This window comes from Palaemon carinicauda, chromosome 35 (assembly GCF_036898095.1).
Source record: "Palaemon carinicauda isolate YSFRI2023 chromosome 35, ASM3689809v2, whole genome shotgun sequence".
Classification (NCBI taxonomy): Eukaryota; Metazoa; Arthropoda; class Malacostraca; order Decapoda; family Palaemonidae; genus Palaemon; species Palaemon carinicauda.
This window is the reverse complement of record NC_090759.1, coordinates 8,402,183-8,418,976: the sequence shown is the minus strand read 5'-3', so window position 1 is coordinate 8,418,976 and position 16,794 is coordinate 8,402,183. Positions and strand designations below refer to the sequence as shown.

General features: G+C 52.1%; 1 protein-coding gene across 1 annotated transcript in view; it reads right to left on the bottom strand.

Moving 5' to 3' along the window:
* The window catches only part of Hira (histone cell cycle regulator-like protein), a 257,277-nt gene that overhangs the window by 170,848 nt on the left and 69,635 nt on the right, over positions 1-16,794 (bottom strand). Inside the window, exon 5 of the mRNA XM_068358689.1 lies at positions 13,755-13,915. Coding sequence (XP_068214790.1) covers positions 13,755-13,915 — 161 coding nt within the window. The remainder of the gene's footprint in view (positions 1-13,754; positions 13,916-16,794) is intronic.

Genomic DNA, 16,794 nt, shown 5'->3' with positions numbered 1-16,794 from the left:
GTCTTGAGGCTCAAACAGGTTCTCCCCCAGAAGGGAAGCATGTCGGAGCCTACACACATCCCCGGCGGGGACCTTCGGATGGAATCTCTCGGACACAGCATCGCGACGCTTCAACACCGAGTTGGCCCACAGGGTGGTAACCTGGTGCGCCAAAAACTCGATGAAGCGGGTGCCCGAGAGCAATAAGGTCTCCAGGGAAGTCTCCTTGGACAAGTCCTCCGATCGCAATAGGATGCCCAGAGATCCTAGCCAAAAGTCCAGCCACAAAGTGGCCTGCATGGCACACTTATCGACCTTCTCGTGGCTAAGGATCTCTGCCGCTGAGAACGACACCTGCCGGGCAGAGAGCTTCTCGAGGGGAACTCCCTTCGCCTGCTCCTCCACAGAGTGATGGAGAGGAAGAGCGAGGTTGTGCTCACTCAGGATCTCGAAATACCTCCTCTGCTGAAGACGAGGAGGAGGGATGAGCTTGTTCCCGGCAGTGGAACGACTGGAGGAGGCAAGAAGTGCGAGCTGAGCGTTGGCCCTAACTCTGGCACTCTTCAGATCCTGAGACCAGGGCAGAGCCGCACTGGTCTTAGGGGCCTTCCGAACGTCAAACACTTCATCCAAGATCGTGTCTTTGCCTTCACGGGGGGCGATGACTGGATCCATAAGCCCGTTAAGTTGCCTTATCAGGCTTAGGACCAGCCAGAAGGCATGTTCGGATTCTTGCTGTTCTCCTCCCTGCGGGCTGGCAGCTAAGTCTCCTGCCCCAGGGATCTCTTCCTGGGGTGACACGTGGACCATCCCCCGGGTAGTCGTGGGTTCCTGATGAATCCTTGCAGAGGATTTAGGGACGGTCTTGGAGTCCTTGGATTCCCTCCTGGGGGAAGTCACCACGAAGTCCACTCCTCTCTTTCTCTTCAGCGTAGGAGAGACAGCCGTTAGTTTGTTACCCTGGTCGGCGAGTGCTGGTTTCATAACCCTCACTAACGCCTGTGCCAGAGGACCAAACCAAGTCTGTTGCTCCAAGGACACAGAGTCCGAAATCCTCGCTAAAGGGAAAGGGATCGGGCGATCCTTTGGAGTGGACACCACGGTACCTGCCTGAAAAGAAGGTGGGGAAGAATGATGTACTAACCTCTCCTCGTCCTGCACTACCAACCTGTGTTTGGGTGGCGGCGATCCCGAGCGTCGTCTAGGAACACGCGTTCCTGCTGCTACCACCAGCTGCGGAATTCGCCGCGAACGATGGTCGCGCGAGGGCGAATGGTCGCGCGGGTGCGCGGGCGAGCGATCACGCAGGCGCGCAGGTGGATGATCGCGCAGGTGAGCGGTCGCGCAGGCGAATGATCGCGCGGCCGCGCAGGCGAGTGAGCGCGAGGGTGGGCAGGTGAATGAACGCGTGTCCGAGGCGGCGAACGCAAGCGTTGGCGCGACGGCGAAGAAACGCGCTGCCGCGTTGGTGAGGAAGACCGCTGGCGATGTAGATCCACAGGCGATCGATGATGAGCTGGTGAGCGCTGACGCGCAGGTTGGCGATGGCGCGTTGTGGCATGGCGACACGTTGGCGAGCGATGGCGAGCAGCATGCGCAGGTGAGCGATCGCGCGATGGCGAGCTAGTAGCTGGCGGACCATGTTCCTTCAGAAGCGTTGGAGAACGTTGGCGCGCCGGCTGTAACACACGCGGGCGGTCCGGAGATCGGCGAGAGACAGGTGATCGCTGACGCGTAGAACGCTGTTGAATAGGCGATACTAATATCGCCTGTGCGAGCTGATGAGTAGATGAACGCAGGCGAGCAGGTGAACGCTGGCGCGTAGGCGATCGTTGACGCATGGGAGAACGCTGGTAAATAGGCGATACTAAAACCGCCTGTGCGCGCTGGCGAGCAGGTGAACGCTGGCGAGCAGGTGATCGCTGGCGAGCAGGAGATCGCTGGCGAGCAGAAGTTCGACTAGTGTCCTGTGAAAGGACAGATGGCGCGGCGAGGACAGGTGGCGCGGCGCATTCACGAGCAGGAACTGGAAGATCGCTGGCGCGTTGGCGAACATGTGCTTTTGACACACGCGCAGAACGATGTTGCGTAGCCACAGGATCAGACAGATGGTGAGCAGGAAGTTCAGCAGGAACTGTAGGATGGTCAGAGACCGCAGGGCGATGGTCCTCAAATGAGCGCTGAAGCTCAGAAGAGAGCTGACGAGCAGGAGAGCGCTGGCGAGGAGGGCGAACATCAGGAGAGCGCCGACGAGCAGGAGAGCGCTGACGATCAGGAGAGCGCTGGCGAGAAGGAGAGCGCTGACGAGCAGGAGAGCGCCTGTGCGCTAGCACTGCTCATGGAAGGGAAGGATCCCTTAGCCCCGAAGGGACTGTTGCCCGTCGGGTGACGAGTTCTCCAGAAGGCGAAGATCTGGCAGGAGTTGGTGAACGGTCTGCAGAGAGGACCAAGGAAGACGGAGCTGTAGGTTGAGGCTGACGAGGAGAGTCCCCTCGGAGGAAGAAGACCCAAAAAGGCGCCTCTTAACCCCCTTGTAAGGGGAAGGAAGGCCCTTGCGGCGTAGCGGACGGTGAGCCTTACGGCGGAGGCGGCCTCGGGGAAGATCGTCGGGACCATCGGTCCTCCGAAGAGGAGTCTCCGTCAAAGCACTTCCCTCAGAAGGAAGCTGAGCAGCAGCAGAGACCGAAGGACTCACTTCCCCCTTCGAAGGATGTACGGAAGGGGGAGGAGAGCCTTTAGCACCATCATCCGCAACAGCACCTGCGGAGGATTGCCCAGCCACGTCGGAGGCCTGTCACCACGACGTCGACAATAGACAGAGGGTCTACCTCTGCTACCGCCGGCGACTGCTTAACAGCGGCCCCCAACGAGACAAGGTCAATAAAGGCGACCCTGGAGGGCAAGCCCTTAAGCCCCAGGGACGACCAAATCTGCAAAAGATCATCATTGGTTAAGGCATTATCAATAACCTCCCCGGAGGAGGAGGGGGAACCGGCCTCGCTATGGGAGGCGACGCTCTCTCCCCCCACCCAAGGTCGGGAAACAAAACTAGGGCCTGCGCTACCACTCGGCCGACTCTCCTTAGGAGGCGGACGAGGGGGAGCTTCGAAGGAGGTTTGGGCGGCGAAAGAAGAGTCCCGAGAACCTTCCTCCTTCAAGGCTAACCCCGAAGGAGAACGGTCTCTCCTGGACTTCTTCTTACGCCGACAGCCAAACCTCTCCCACTGGGAGGCAGACCACTCCCTGCACTCACGGCACATGTTCTCCTGGTCACACCGTCGGCCCCGACATTGAGGGCAAAGGGTGTGCGGATCCGTAGTTACGTCCGACATGAAAGTCCCACAAGGACGACCGGCAACTCCAGGGCATGTACGCATTGTAAAGTAATAATAATGAAGGTCAACTTCCAACCAACACACACGCTGTAAAGAGAAAGCAGAAAATTAAAGGCTGTCACGAGGACGATGAGCAGACACGTCTGATCACCGCCGAGCCAAAAGTGAAGTGAAGCAAGTCACCGGTGTGTGGAGGGGGGAGGGGTAGCAAGCTACCCTTCCCCCACCCCCTGCTAACTAGAGCGGGGGTAATTAACCCTCTTTAAAACTATTGGCTCGTCATTTCAGCTGTGCTAAAGGTAAACTCAATGTAAATAGCGTGGTTTGTATTTTGGTTGCGGAACAAATACAAGTTAAACAACCACGGCGACATCACACATCCCTGTCTCAGCCCCACTCTCATCGGGAACCAATCGCTCACTTCATTTCCTATCCTAACACATGCTTTACTACCTTTACAGAAACTTTTCACTGCTTGCAACAACCTTCCACCAACTCCATATAACGTCATCACATTCCACATTGCTTCCCTATCTACTCTATCATACGCTTTCTCCAGATCCATAAACACAACATACATCTCCTTACCTTTTGCTAAATATTTCTCACATATCTGCCTAACTCTAAAAATCTGATTCATACAACCCCTACCTCTTCTAAAACCACCCTGTACTTTTAAGATTGCATTCTCTGTTTTATCCTTAATCCTATTAATCAGTACTCTACCATACACTTTTCCAACTACACTCAACAAACTAATACCCCTTGAATTACAACACTCATGCACATCTCCCTTACCCTTATATAGTGGTACAATACATGCACAAACCCAATCTACTGATACCATTGACAACACAAAACATTAAACAATCTCACCAACCATTCAAGTACAGTCACACCCCCTTCCTTCAAAATCTCAGCTCTCACACCATCTACACCAGATGCTTTTCCTACTCTCGTTTCATCTAGTGCTCTCCTAACTTCCTCTCTTGTAATCTCTCTCTCATTCTCATCTCCCATCACCGGCACCTCAACACCTGCAACAGCAATTATATCTGCCTCCATTTTATCCTCAACATTCAGTAAACTTTCAAATTATTCCGCCCACCTTTTCCTTGCCTCCTCTCCTTTTAACAACCTTCCATTTCCATCTTTCACTGTCTCTTCAATTCTTGAGCCAGCCTTCCTTATTCTTTTCACTTCTTTCCAAAACTACTTCTTATTCTCTTCATATGAATGACCAAATCCCTGACCCCACCTCAGGTCAGCTGCCCTCTTTGCCTCACTTACCTTGCACTTTACTTCCACATTTTTCTCTATATCTTTCATAATTCTCTACACTATTACCCTGCAGTCATTCTTCAAAAGCCCTCTTTTTCTCTTCCACTTTTACCTTCACTCCTTCATTCCCCCATTCCCTGCCCTTCCTCATGCTGCCTCCAACAAACTTCTTGCCACACACATCACTTGCAATTCCAACAAAATTTTCTTTTACTAACTTCTACTCCTCTAAATTACCAGTTCCTCTTACTTTCACTTCGTCACATGCCATTTTCAACCTTTCTTGTTATGACAAATTCGGAGATAATTTGTATTTTTCCTAACCATACAAACATTAGCTATTTACAATGGATTTACTTTCGGCGTAGCTGAAATTGACGAGCCAATAGAATTTTAACGAGGGTTAACTACCCCCGCGCTAGTTAGCAAGGGCGTAGGGGAAAGGGTAGCTTGCTACCCCTCCCCCCCCCACACATCGGTGAGTTGTCTCACTTCACTTAGAGGTAGGACTTGTCTTGGGGGACAGGGCTGGCGGGCAAATATGTGTAAATAGTTAAGGTTTGTATGGTTAGGAAAAATACAAATTATCTCCGAATTTGTCATTTGTTCCGTAACCGAAATACAAACCACGCTATTTACATAGGGTGACTTACCCCTTAGGAAGGGTGGAAAGTCCCCAGCCTTACTGGCTTTGGCTTTACCCGGGGACTCAGATTCCGAGTGAGTAGCACTCGAGGAAAAGGAGTCCCTGCGCCTCACAAGTTCCTTGCTCCGCAAGGAACGTGTGGCCTACATAAGTTGTGTGTGGAGGAATAGAGAGTGACTCGTCCTAGGAAGTTGACCTGGAGTCCTTTAGATGGGAATCTAGGTTAAGACGTTCCCAATACCACCTCGTCAGGGTATGGGGGACGCGACAGTATTAAATTAATACTAGGAACACTAGGGAGCATGGTTTACCTGCAGAGGTTGAGGTCAGCTATGCAAAGACCAGGATGCTGCTTTCCCCAAGAGAGGGGAGGATGAAGAAAGAAGAAAGGGCCAGACATACTCTTTCATTCACGCAGACTAAAACCGGATAACAACGCCCTCAACCTTCTGCTACTTGTCCATTAAGGAGCCTGAGGTTAGACCAGCGGTTGTGCAGCCATCACAGGGCCAATAGAAAAGGTATCGAGGCTCCTGTGGGTCATGCCCTGCAGGTAGTGGGCTGTGAAGGTCGTTTGACGCTTCCAGACCCCAGCTTGTAGCACCTGCGTCACAGAGAAGCTTCTCTTGAAGGACAGGGACGTAGCGATGCCCCTGACGTCGTGTGCCCTAGGGCGACGTGACGGAGGAGGGACAGGATTCAAGGCGTGGTGGATGACCCTTCGAATCCAAGCCGAGATGGTGTTCTTGTTGACCCTCCTCTTCGTCCTGCCTGTGCTAACAAACAACGCTTGCACGCGGGGACGAACTGCAGCTGTCCTCTTCAAGTAACGCCTCAGACTCCTCACTGGGCATAATGGCAGATGGTCTGGGTAACTTGTTACAGAACGGAGACTCGTGACCCTGAAGGAGTCAAACCGTGGGTCCAGCACTCCAGGGTTCTGAGTCTTGGCAACAAACTCAGGGACAAACCTGAATGTTACCTCCCCCCATCCCCTTGAATAGGCGATGTCGTACGAGAGACCATGAAGTTCACTAACTCATTTGGCAGAGGCCAACGCGAGCAGGAAAGCCGTGTTCCAAGTCAAGTGGCGATCAGAGGCCTAGCGTAATGGTTCGAAGGTAGGTCTCTTAAGAGCCCTGAGAACTCGAACCACGTTCCATGGAGGAGGTCTCACTTCCGACTGAGGGCAGGTAAGCTCATAGCTACGTATGAGTAGAGAGAGTTCTAGCGAGGAAGAAATGTCCACTCCTTTCAGCCTAAAAGCCAGGCTTAAGGCTGAGCGATAGCCTTTCACCGCCGAGACCGAAAGGCGCATTTCCTCCCGCAAATAAACGAGGAACTCCGCTATTGCTGGAATAGTGGCATCGAGTGGAGAGATACCCCTCCATGACACCAACCGAAGAAGACTCTCCACTTCGCCTGGTAGACTCCCGCAGGTGACCAGACATTCTCTCCGCAACCTGTTGTGAAAAGCCTCTCTCCGTGAGGAGACGCTGGACAGTCTCCAGGCGTGAAGCCGAAGCGAGGCTACGGCTTTGTGGAAGATGTTGCAATGTGGTTGTCTGAGTAGCTCGTGTCATGGGGGAAGCTCTCTCGGAAGCTCCGTCAGGAGCTGCAAAAGGTCCGGAAACCATTCCGCGTGATGCCATAGCAGAGCTATCAGGGTCATAGACAAGTTGACCGATAGTCTGGTCCTGTTGAGCACCCTTCTCATCAGACAGAACGGTGGGAAGGCGTACACGTCGATGTTGTCCCACCGTTGTTGGAAAGCATCTTGCCAGAGAGCCTTGGGGTCCGGGACTGGGGAGCAGTACATAGGCAGCTTGAAATTCAAGGCTGTCGCGAACAGATGCACCTTCGGGGAACCCCACAAAGTCAGGACTTTGTTGGCTATCTGAGGATCCAAAGACCACTCGGTACTCACTATCTGCGAAGCCCTGCTCAGACTGTCAGCGAGCACATTCCTCTTGCCAGGAATGAAGCAAGCTAATAGTGTTATCGAGTGGACTTCGGTCCACCTCAGAATCTCTACCGCAAGATGGGATTGCTGTTGTGAAAAAGTACCTCCCTGCTTGTTGATATAAGCCACTACCGTGGTGTTGTCGCTCATCACCACTACGGAGTGGCCCGCCAGGGTCCGTTGGAACTGTTGAAGAGCCAGATATACAGCCTTCATCTCTAGCAGGTTGATGTGCAGGTACTTTTCTGATTCTGACCAAAGGCCTGAGATCCTCTGGTTCAGAATGTGGGCCCCCCACCCTTCTTTTGACGCGTCCGAGAACAGCGTCAAATCCGGGGGAAGGACGAGAAGATCCACTCCCTTCCGCAGGTTCTCGTCGATCAGCCACCACCGCAGCTCCGCCTGTTCCGAGGGTCCTATCGGGACCAGAAAGTCCGGGGAATCGGAGCCTTGACTCCACCGAGACTTGAGCCGCCATTGTAGGGATCTCATCCTGAGACGGCCGTTCGGGACCAGACGGGCCAGGGAGGCTAGGTGACCTAAAAGATGCAACCATGATTAGGCTGGAAGCTCTTCCCGCCTGAGGAAGGGTTCTGCCACCCTCCTCAGCCTTGCTATTCTGTCGTCTGATGGAAAGGCTTTGTGGAGATTGGTGTCTAATAACATGCCTAGATAAACCAGTCACTGGGACGGCTGCAGAGAGGACTTCTCGAGATTTACCATGATCCCCAGATCTTGGCAAAGTCCCAGAAGCCTGTCTTGGTGCCGAAGAAGGGTCAACTCCGAGTCTGCTAGGATCAGCCAGTCGTCCAGATATTGGAGGAGACGGATGCCGTTCCTGTGCGCCAATGACGAAATCAGGGTAAACACTCTAGTAAACACCCGAGGTGCTGTGGAGAGACCGAAGCACAGCACCTTGAACTGGTAGGTCTTGCTGTCTAGGCTGAATCTAAAGTACTTCCTGGAAGACGGATGGATTGTGATCTGGAAGTACGCGTCCTTCAGATCCAGTGTACACATGAAGTCTTGTGGTCTCACTGCATGTCTGACCGTGTCCGCTGTCTCCATGCTAAACGGAGTTTGCTTGACAAACTTGTTCAGAGCAGAGAGGTCGATGACGGGTTTCCAGCCTCCAGACGCCTTCTTTACAAGAAAGAGTTGACTGAAGGGCTAGCCCCTTTGCCGATCCCATGGCATAGGAGCTCAACGACACTGGATGTCGTGAATGGGACGCGATAACCTTGGCCAATCACGGAGACCGTCCAAGAATCGGCCCCATGTTGCTGCCACCTGTGCACGCAACTTTGTAGGCATCCCCCCACAGGTGGACATGCAGGGGGACTGCCACTCCTAGCGTTTACGGCCACGGCCGCTCCCTCTAGGAGTTTTGCCTCCCCTGGAGGACTTACCGCCCCTCTTGTCCTTGACAGGAAAGGGCTGAGGCTTAGACACCTTCGTCTTAGCTGCCAGAGCCTGCTTCGGTGTCCTGCGAGGCTGCTGTTGATGTTGTTGCGGAGCTGGAGGCTTGTAGGGCCGAGATGAGAGGGCCCTCTGAACGAGTCTTGGCTAGACTTCCTCCACCTCTCGGCTGTGCGTTCCATGTCCTTGGGCTCGAAAAAGCTTCCTCCAAGGATGGAAAAGTGTCTGAGCCTGCAGACATCCACGGCGGGGACCTTCGGGTGGAACTTCTCGGTCACCGCATCACGACGCTTCAACACCGAGTTGGCCCACAGGTTGGTAACCTGGTGGGCCAGGGACTCGATGGAGCGAGTGCCCGAGAGGAGGAAGGTCTCCAGGGCCTTCCTATTGCTCTCCTTAGACAAGTCCTCAGAGCGCAATAGGATGCCCAGAGAACCCAGCCAGACATCCAGCCACGAAGTGGCCAGCATGGCACACTTCGCGACCTTCTCCTGGCTCATGATCTCCGACGCCGAGAATGTCACCTGCCGGGCGGAGAGCTTCTCAAGCGGAACTCCCCTTGTAAGCTCTTCCACCGAGTGGTGAAGGGGAAGAGCTAGGCTGGACTCCCCCATGATCTCAAAATACCTCCTCTGCTGTAAACGAGGAGGTGGGAGGAGTCTGTTCCCAGCAGAGGAACGGCTGGAGGAGGCGAGGTCTGAGAGCTGAGCGTCGACCTTGTCTCTGGCACTCTTCATCCCTTGGGACCAGGGCAAAGCCACACTGGCCTTTGGGGGCTTCTGAGTACAGTACCATAGACCCGGTCCAGGACCGTGTCCTTGCCTTCGCGAGGGGCGATCTCCGTGTCCTTGAACCTGTTGAGCTGCCTCATCAGATTCAAGACCTGCCAGAAGGCGTGCTCAGACTCATGCTGCTCTCCTTCCTGCGGACTGGCAGCTAAGTCTCCCGTCCCCAGAGGCTCTTCTTGGGGAGACACGTGGACGTTCTCCCGGGGTCTGGTTGGCTCCTGACGAATCCGCGAAGACGACTTCGGAATTGTCTTTGAGTCCTTGGGTTCCCTCCTAGGCGGGATACAGGTCTCCAGCAAAGAGGTCTGGAAGGTACCTTCCACGCGAGTCGCTTCTCCTCCTCGAGGAGGAGTCTCTCCCCTAGGTGCCGAGGGAGAGGTCCCCGCCTCGCTGGACTCTCCTGAGGACGGAAAGGCCTCGTCTACAGAAGAAGGAGAAAACGACTGCAAAGGGGATGGACCCTTCCTGATGGACCTCTTTGGAGCCAAATTCTCCCTGAGAGAAGTCACCACGAAGTCCACTCCTCTCCTTCTCTTCAGCGGGGGCAAGTCTGTCCTTGGCTTGAGTCCCAGATCGGTGAGGGCTGGCTTCATAGCCTGCACCACAGCTCTCATCAAAAGACCAAACCAAGACTGACGAGATACAGACGCAGTGTCCGTAATTCCCGCTGGAGGGAAAGGGATCTCCAGACCCTTCAGAGTGGACGCAACGGGGCCTACCTGCAAAGAAGAAAGGGAAGAATGTTGCTTAAACCTCTCCGACGACTCTTCCTGGTCCTGAGAGAGAGACCTGCGCTTGCGCGGTGGCGATCCTGACGGCGATCTGGAAGCACGCGTCCCTGCCGCAGGCACAAGCTGCGGACCCCGGCCAGAACGGGGGTCGCGCTGGCGCTCGCTCGGAGGAGGATTCAACGAATCGCGCGCGGGAGGATGTTGGAGCGCGGGCACGTAGTCGCACGGGGATAAACGTGCGCGGGCGCCTTCGCGCATGGGCGCGTAGGCGAAGGAACACGCGGGCGAGCAGGAAGCGGAGATAGCTGTTGCTCACGAGAATGGTAAGGCGCAGGAGATCGATAGCGTCCTGAAGATCTGTGGCGCGTGGGCGAGCGATGGCGAGGCGGCGAGCGTTGGCGAGCGATGGCACGTGGTACGCGCAGGCGAACGACTGCGCACAGGCGATTTGGCGAGTGTGCGCGTAGGAGACTTATGGCGATCTTGGTCAAGGTGGCGCTGGCGCGTAGGAGAGCGCTTGCGCGCAGGCGATGGATCGCGCGGGCGCTCAGGAGATCACAGAAACTCTGGAGATCGCTGGCGTGCAGGACAACGCTGACACGCAGAAGATCGCTGGCATGCAGGACAACGCTGACGTGCAGGAGATCGCTGACACGCAGGAGATCGCTGACGCGCAGGAGATCGCTGGCGCATAGGAGGATGTCGACACGTAGACTGCTGGGGCGCAGGATCAGATGGCGCGGCGACGCGCAAAGGCGAACGCTCGCATACGGGCTCAGGATATGAAGGCGCGTGGGCACGCAGGAGCACAGGAACTCTAGAAGTGCGCGCTGGAGAGCGTGCGCGCTGTTGCGCAGGTGAAGAAGGACGAACAGGAACGCGTGGGCGAGGAGTCAGGTCCTTGCCTGCGTCCAGATCCGAAGATCTAGGGCGCGTGGGCGCGTATCAGGAACAAGGTGTGCAGGTGCGCGCTGACGAGCAGGAGATCGTGTGCACTCAGGAGACCGCTGGCGCGCTGGGCGCGTAACAGGAACAGGAGGGGTTTGAGACCGTTGGCGAGCAGGAGAGAGCTGACGATCAGAAGAGCGCTGGCGAGCAGGTGAGCGCTGGCGCGGCAAGTCAGGAGACTGCAACTCTGGAGAGTGCTTCCGCGCTACTGCGTGTGAACGCGCAGGGGAACCCTGACGCGCAAGGGAATCCTCCACACCATGGGAGACATCCCTTTGCCCCGAAGGGACCGTTGCCCGTCGGATGACGAGATCAGAAGGCGCCTGCTGCGCATCTGCGCCGGAGGTGGAAGGTCTGGTAGGTGTAGGAGATCGCGAGCGATCACCGGAGAGGTCCAAGAACGTGGCTGCTACAGTCTGCTCCCGACGAGGAGAATCCTCATCAGAGGAAGGAGGTGGTGACGACTCGAAGAGGCGCCTCTTGACTCCCTTATAGGGAGATGTGAGGCCCCTGCAGCGAAGAGGACGACGAGCCTTACGGCGAAGGCGGCCACGAGGGAGGTCATCAGGGTCGTCGCTCCTCCGAAGAGGAGTCTCTGTCATGCCGCTCTCCCGAGGGGGAGGCGTACCCGCAGGAGAGACCGTGGGACCCACCCTCCCCTTCGAAGGATGTTCGGAAGGGGGAGGAGGGCCTTCAGTAACGTCCGCAACCTCAGCCACAGCAGAGGTTTGACCAGACCCGTCGGAAGCCTCTGCCACAACCACGTCGAAAATAGACAGAGGGTCTACATCTGCTATCACCGGCGACTGTTTGACAGCGGCCCCCAACTGGATAAGGTCAAACAGGGCTTCCTTGGAGGGCAAGCCCTTAAGCCTCAAGGAAGCCCAAACCTGAAAGAGATCATCATTAGACACGGAATTAGGGTCATCAACATGAGAATCAAAATCCTCCCCCGGAGGAGGAGGGGGCGCCGCCCCGCTATGGGAGGCGATGCCCTCTCTCGCACCCCGAGATCGGGAAACAGAACAAGGGTCTACGCTACCACTCGGCGGTCTCTCACGAGCGGCCGGCCGAGCGGGAGCTTCGGAGGAGGTTTGGGCGGCGGAAGAAGAGTCCCGGGAGCCTTCCTCTTTCAAGGCAACCCTTGAAGGAGAAAGGTCTCTCTTGGACTTCTTACGCCGGCGGGCAAACCTCTCCCACTGGGAGGTAGACCACTCCCTGCACTCACTACAAGTTACTTCCTTATCACACCGTTGACCTCGACACTGCGGGCAAAGGGTGTGGGGATCCGTTTTGACCGCCGACATGAAGGTACCACAGGGGGGGCCGGAGAGTCCAGGGCACTTATGATAGTGATAAAAGGGCGAGGCCAACTTCCAAACACAGTTTGAGGAAAAGCAAAAGAAAAGATTAAGGCTGTCAAAAGCGAGGACGAGAGACAGACACGTCTGCACATCGTCCAAGCCAAAAGTGAAGTGAGACAACTCACCGGTGTGTGGGGGAGGGAGGGATAGCAAGCTACCCCTTCCCCTACCCCCTTGCTAACTAGCGCAGGGGTAGTTAACCCTCGTTAAAATTCTATTGGCTCGTCAATTTCAGCTACACCGAAAGTAAACCCAATGTAAATAGCGTGGTTTGTATTTCGGCTACGGAACAAATTTACTTTTTACCCCCCGTTCTTTTAGCTCTTCAACCCTCACTAGCTCCCTTTTACATACACTTACTCTATTCCCCACTCTTTTGCTACAACAAATTTTCCTTCCACCAAAAAATGATCAGACATACCGTTAGCCATACCCCTAAACAAGTGCACGTCTTTCAATCTTCCAAACATTCTTTTAGTTATTAAGACATAATCCATTAATGCCCTTTCTACCACTCTTCCATTTTCCACTCTTACCCATGTATACTTGTTTTTATCTTTCTTTTTGAAAAAGCTAGAACTTATCACCATCTCTTGCTCAACACACACATCTACTAGTCTCTCACCACTCTCATTTTCACCTGGTACGCCATACTTCCCAATAACACCTTCTACCTCTCCAGTGCCCACTCTAGCATTTAAGTCACCCATGACAACTACATAATTCCTTCTAACCAGTCCTACACACCTAGTTAATTCATTCCAGAACTCATTCCAATCTTCTTCACTTTTCTCACAACCTGGCCCATACGCACTGACAAAAGCCCAACATTCCCTACCCAACCTAACCCTTACCCACATTAGCCTAGATGATATCGCCTTCCATTCCACTACTTTACCTGTCATCCATTCACTCAGCAATAAAGCTACACCTTCTCTTGCTCTTCCCCTTTCAATCCCAGACACTCCACAAGACATTTCACCAAACATTATTTCACTTTTCCATTTTATCTTTGCCTCACACAAAGCCAATATATCCATCCTTCTATTCCTAAACATACTTCCAATCTCACATCTTTTACTCTCTATCGTACTACATCCACACACATTTAAACACCCCAAAACTAGAGTGCGGGGAGCAGTCACTCTCCCCCCAGCTCCACCTCTTTGATGTATCAACTACATACTTCCTTTTTTTTTCTTATTTGCTTTTCTTTTTTGTGAATTTCATATGCAAACTAAATCATTCTTAATGGAAATACCATGTCCAATTCTTTTTAAAAAAAATTAACAAGCAATACCTCTGTAAAAGGTTCAATGATTTTCTCTTCGGTGCCCCAATCTGAAGTACGCCAGATGCGAAGGCTTTTATCATCAGCCTGAGAGGCTAAATACCGACCTACGGGGTCCCACGTCACTCCTTTCACAAGACCTGTATGGCCCCGTAAAACTCTAACCTGTTCTGAAAAGTGTAAAATTAAATTTGATGAATCTCAATGTATGCATAAAGAATGAAAATCTTTTACAGTATTATTTTCAATAGGTAAGGTATGATTTGACATTTATAACTTAATTAACAGGGTACTAAACACAATCAACAGAAAAATTATTTTACAGAAATTCTTGCACGCTCAGGAACCACCAAGAAGATAATTTATGCAATAATAAAATGTAAATACATCAGTTCTTTACATGCTAATAAATTAATAAAATGATCAAGATTATCATACAGTAAAAGTGACCATTCAGCAAGCTTAGAATTTGCTTTCCCTGTGTGATACACTGTAAACCATCAAAACAGTTCCAGTAACTTTGTTTTCCCACATTTGTTAAAACTTACCTAGATCTTCCAAATTAATAGAAAATATGTTTTTGGGCTCAAGCCATGTCGTCCTGATGGAAGGTTCCTATTGGTAGCTTTCTAAGGGATATTTGGCAACAGTGATATTTACAGAGAATTGACCTTTAGGTCTCCAGAATTCTAACTCCTGGCGCCAATATCCTTAAAATTTCTCTTAAGGATATCGCATAAAATCTGGGGATGTATATCTTGATACGACACATAGCAATCTTCACCCTGAATAGCATTTTCGCTTCGAGGGGGAAAGTGGCTAAACTGAAGGGGAGCCTTTATCAAGGTTACCCTTCCTCCCATACTATTACATGGCTCCAAGATGGCGCTCATTCCTATTTCAGTAGCGATTGCGCACAGTGGTTTTCCCTGTTATCTAACGTTTTTTATCGTTATTGAGAGGATTTAATATGCAATCTCTGGCTTCTTCTGCCTCTGGAAAGTTGAGTATTTATTCTTTACAGTGTATAATTTTTAGTTCCTGCTTCACAGTGTAATTAGTTTAATTTAATGTGTTTTGGAGCTTGGCCGGTCACCGGAGGCACCATGGGTGCTGTCATTCGTTATGCATGTGTTATTTAGTTAGCAGAACGACATTCCCGGTGGTAATAGCATTAATAAATTATGAAAGCTATTTAGGCACAATTATACTATTAAAGATATATTATGCATACAGATTTCCTCTTCCTTATGTCGATCGTATACATTAGAGTTTCGGTGATTTAGGTAACCGAGATCTCGCCCCGCGCTAGGCTACCTAGCCTATGCGCTTTAGCATACTTTCATACATTATCCCCGGTTACCCTCGTGTATTGTTTTATCAATTCATCAAGAGATAGTATATCTCCTAGAATTAATTATATAACTCGATACTCATCTCCTGTGGAGATTTAAAGGTAATCCCTCCTTCCCTCTGAGTGCCGCCATAGGCGACAACCCTATCTTAGTCTTGTCATAGAGTAGTTCACTCAGGCTTGACTTAGCTAGCGTTTTCTGTCTCCCACCCTTGCCGGCGAATATCCCGGCTTGGGTTTTGACAGAGCCTCAGAGTATTCAATCTTTCTGCCGGCGGCCGAGCAGCAGGGCAAGTAGTCACTCCCCTGCCGGCTTAGAGCTGTCGGCATAGGAGGCTAAGCTTCCCTAGGCCGCACTTGAAGTGGTAGTATGATGCTGCCACCTTCTCCCCTGCGGCCTAGAAGACTAGTCCTGTTTCTGCAGACCCTAGGCTGAAGAATAAATGTTCTTCTGCCGCCTAGGATGGCGCCGATACTGAAACAAAGTTTCACCCTTGTGTGGAAGTGGCGGCAATCCTGCCGCCTTCTTCTACACTTGATACAGGACCGTTTTCCCTGCCCCTCTCTGTCCTTTAGCGATGGCCTAGCTATCGCAACCCTGTGGCCGTCGTCCTACAATCTCACCGCTTGCCGGGTAGATTGTGGTGCCAGCCGGGCTCCTACATAAGCAGCTGTATAGTCACTCAGTCTTTCACTTATGGACGCAAGGCTCCGGGAAAGGTTGTGCCGGCTGTGACGGCTGCCGGTGGAAGACCCCTCTGCTGCTGAGTGTTCTTCAGTCCGTCTTGCTGCTGAGTGTTCTTCAGTCCGCCCTTGGACTGCCATCCACATTCCTGAAACCGGCAACGGATCTTGTGGCTGGATTGAAGCTTGAATGATCCATTCTCCCCTTCCATTTGAACCCTCATTCTGGAGGAAGGCAGTAAGGTTATATACTTACACCCTTATTTATTGTAAACATACATTTTAATGAGGCAGCCGGTGCCGTCAGGTACTTACTCAGTCGGCGGCATGCCGGCTGGGCCAGTGCCGTCAGGTACTATGCAGCCGGCATGTCGCTGGACTTTGCCGCCAGGTGCTGGCCTACAGTATATGATTATACAGTAGCCAGTGTATTTGCAGTATAGTATATACTGCATACAGAAAACTATAGTATATATTATACAGTAGTTACTTTCCAACATACCTTGTGTATCCTTGCACAGTCTATTGCTGAGACCAATCCTATATTGAAAGAAAAGAATTCCTTCAATACACTGATTAGTAATCAGTTAATAACTTACTCCACAATATTAAATAATTTAAGAAGGGTCAGTGGTAGTATACACTTATTCTATCCCTAGAAGTTAGAACCCTTCTCTTTTGAGTTTGCCCTGATAAAGGAAACTATAACCTTAATATTAGGGGAGGTCACAGCAATTGGCTGGACAGGAGACACAAGTATGTGTCTTTCCTATTCCCCTTCTAGCTTACTATCCTAAGCTATAATGGTTAAAATATTAATGTTTTGCATAATCTGTTCATCATGTGAGATAAACAACAGCATACTCATTTAATTTTCCATTCTTTACAGGAGGAACCCCAGATGAAATGCGATGTGATCTTCTGCAACCATTGGAGTAGAAACTTCTATGGTCATAAAGCATGCAGGTCTCATGACCCCTGCAAAATCACTACCGAAACCCTACAGTACTA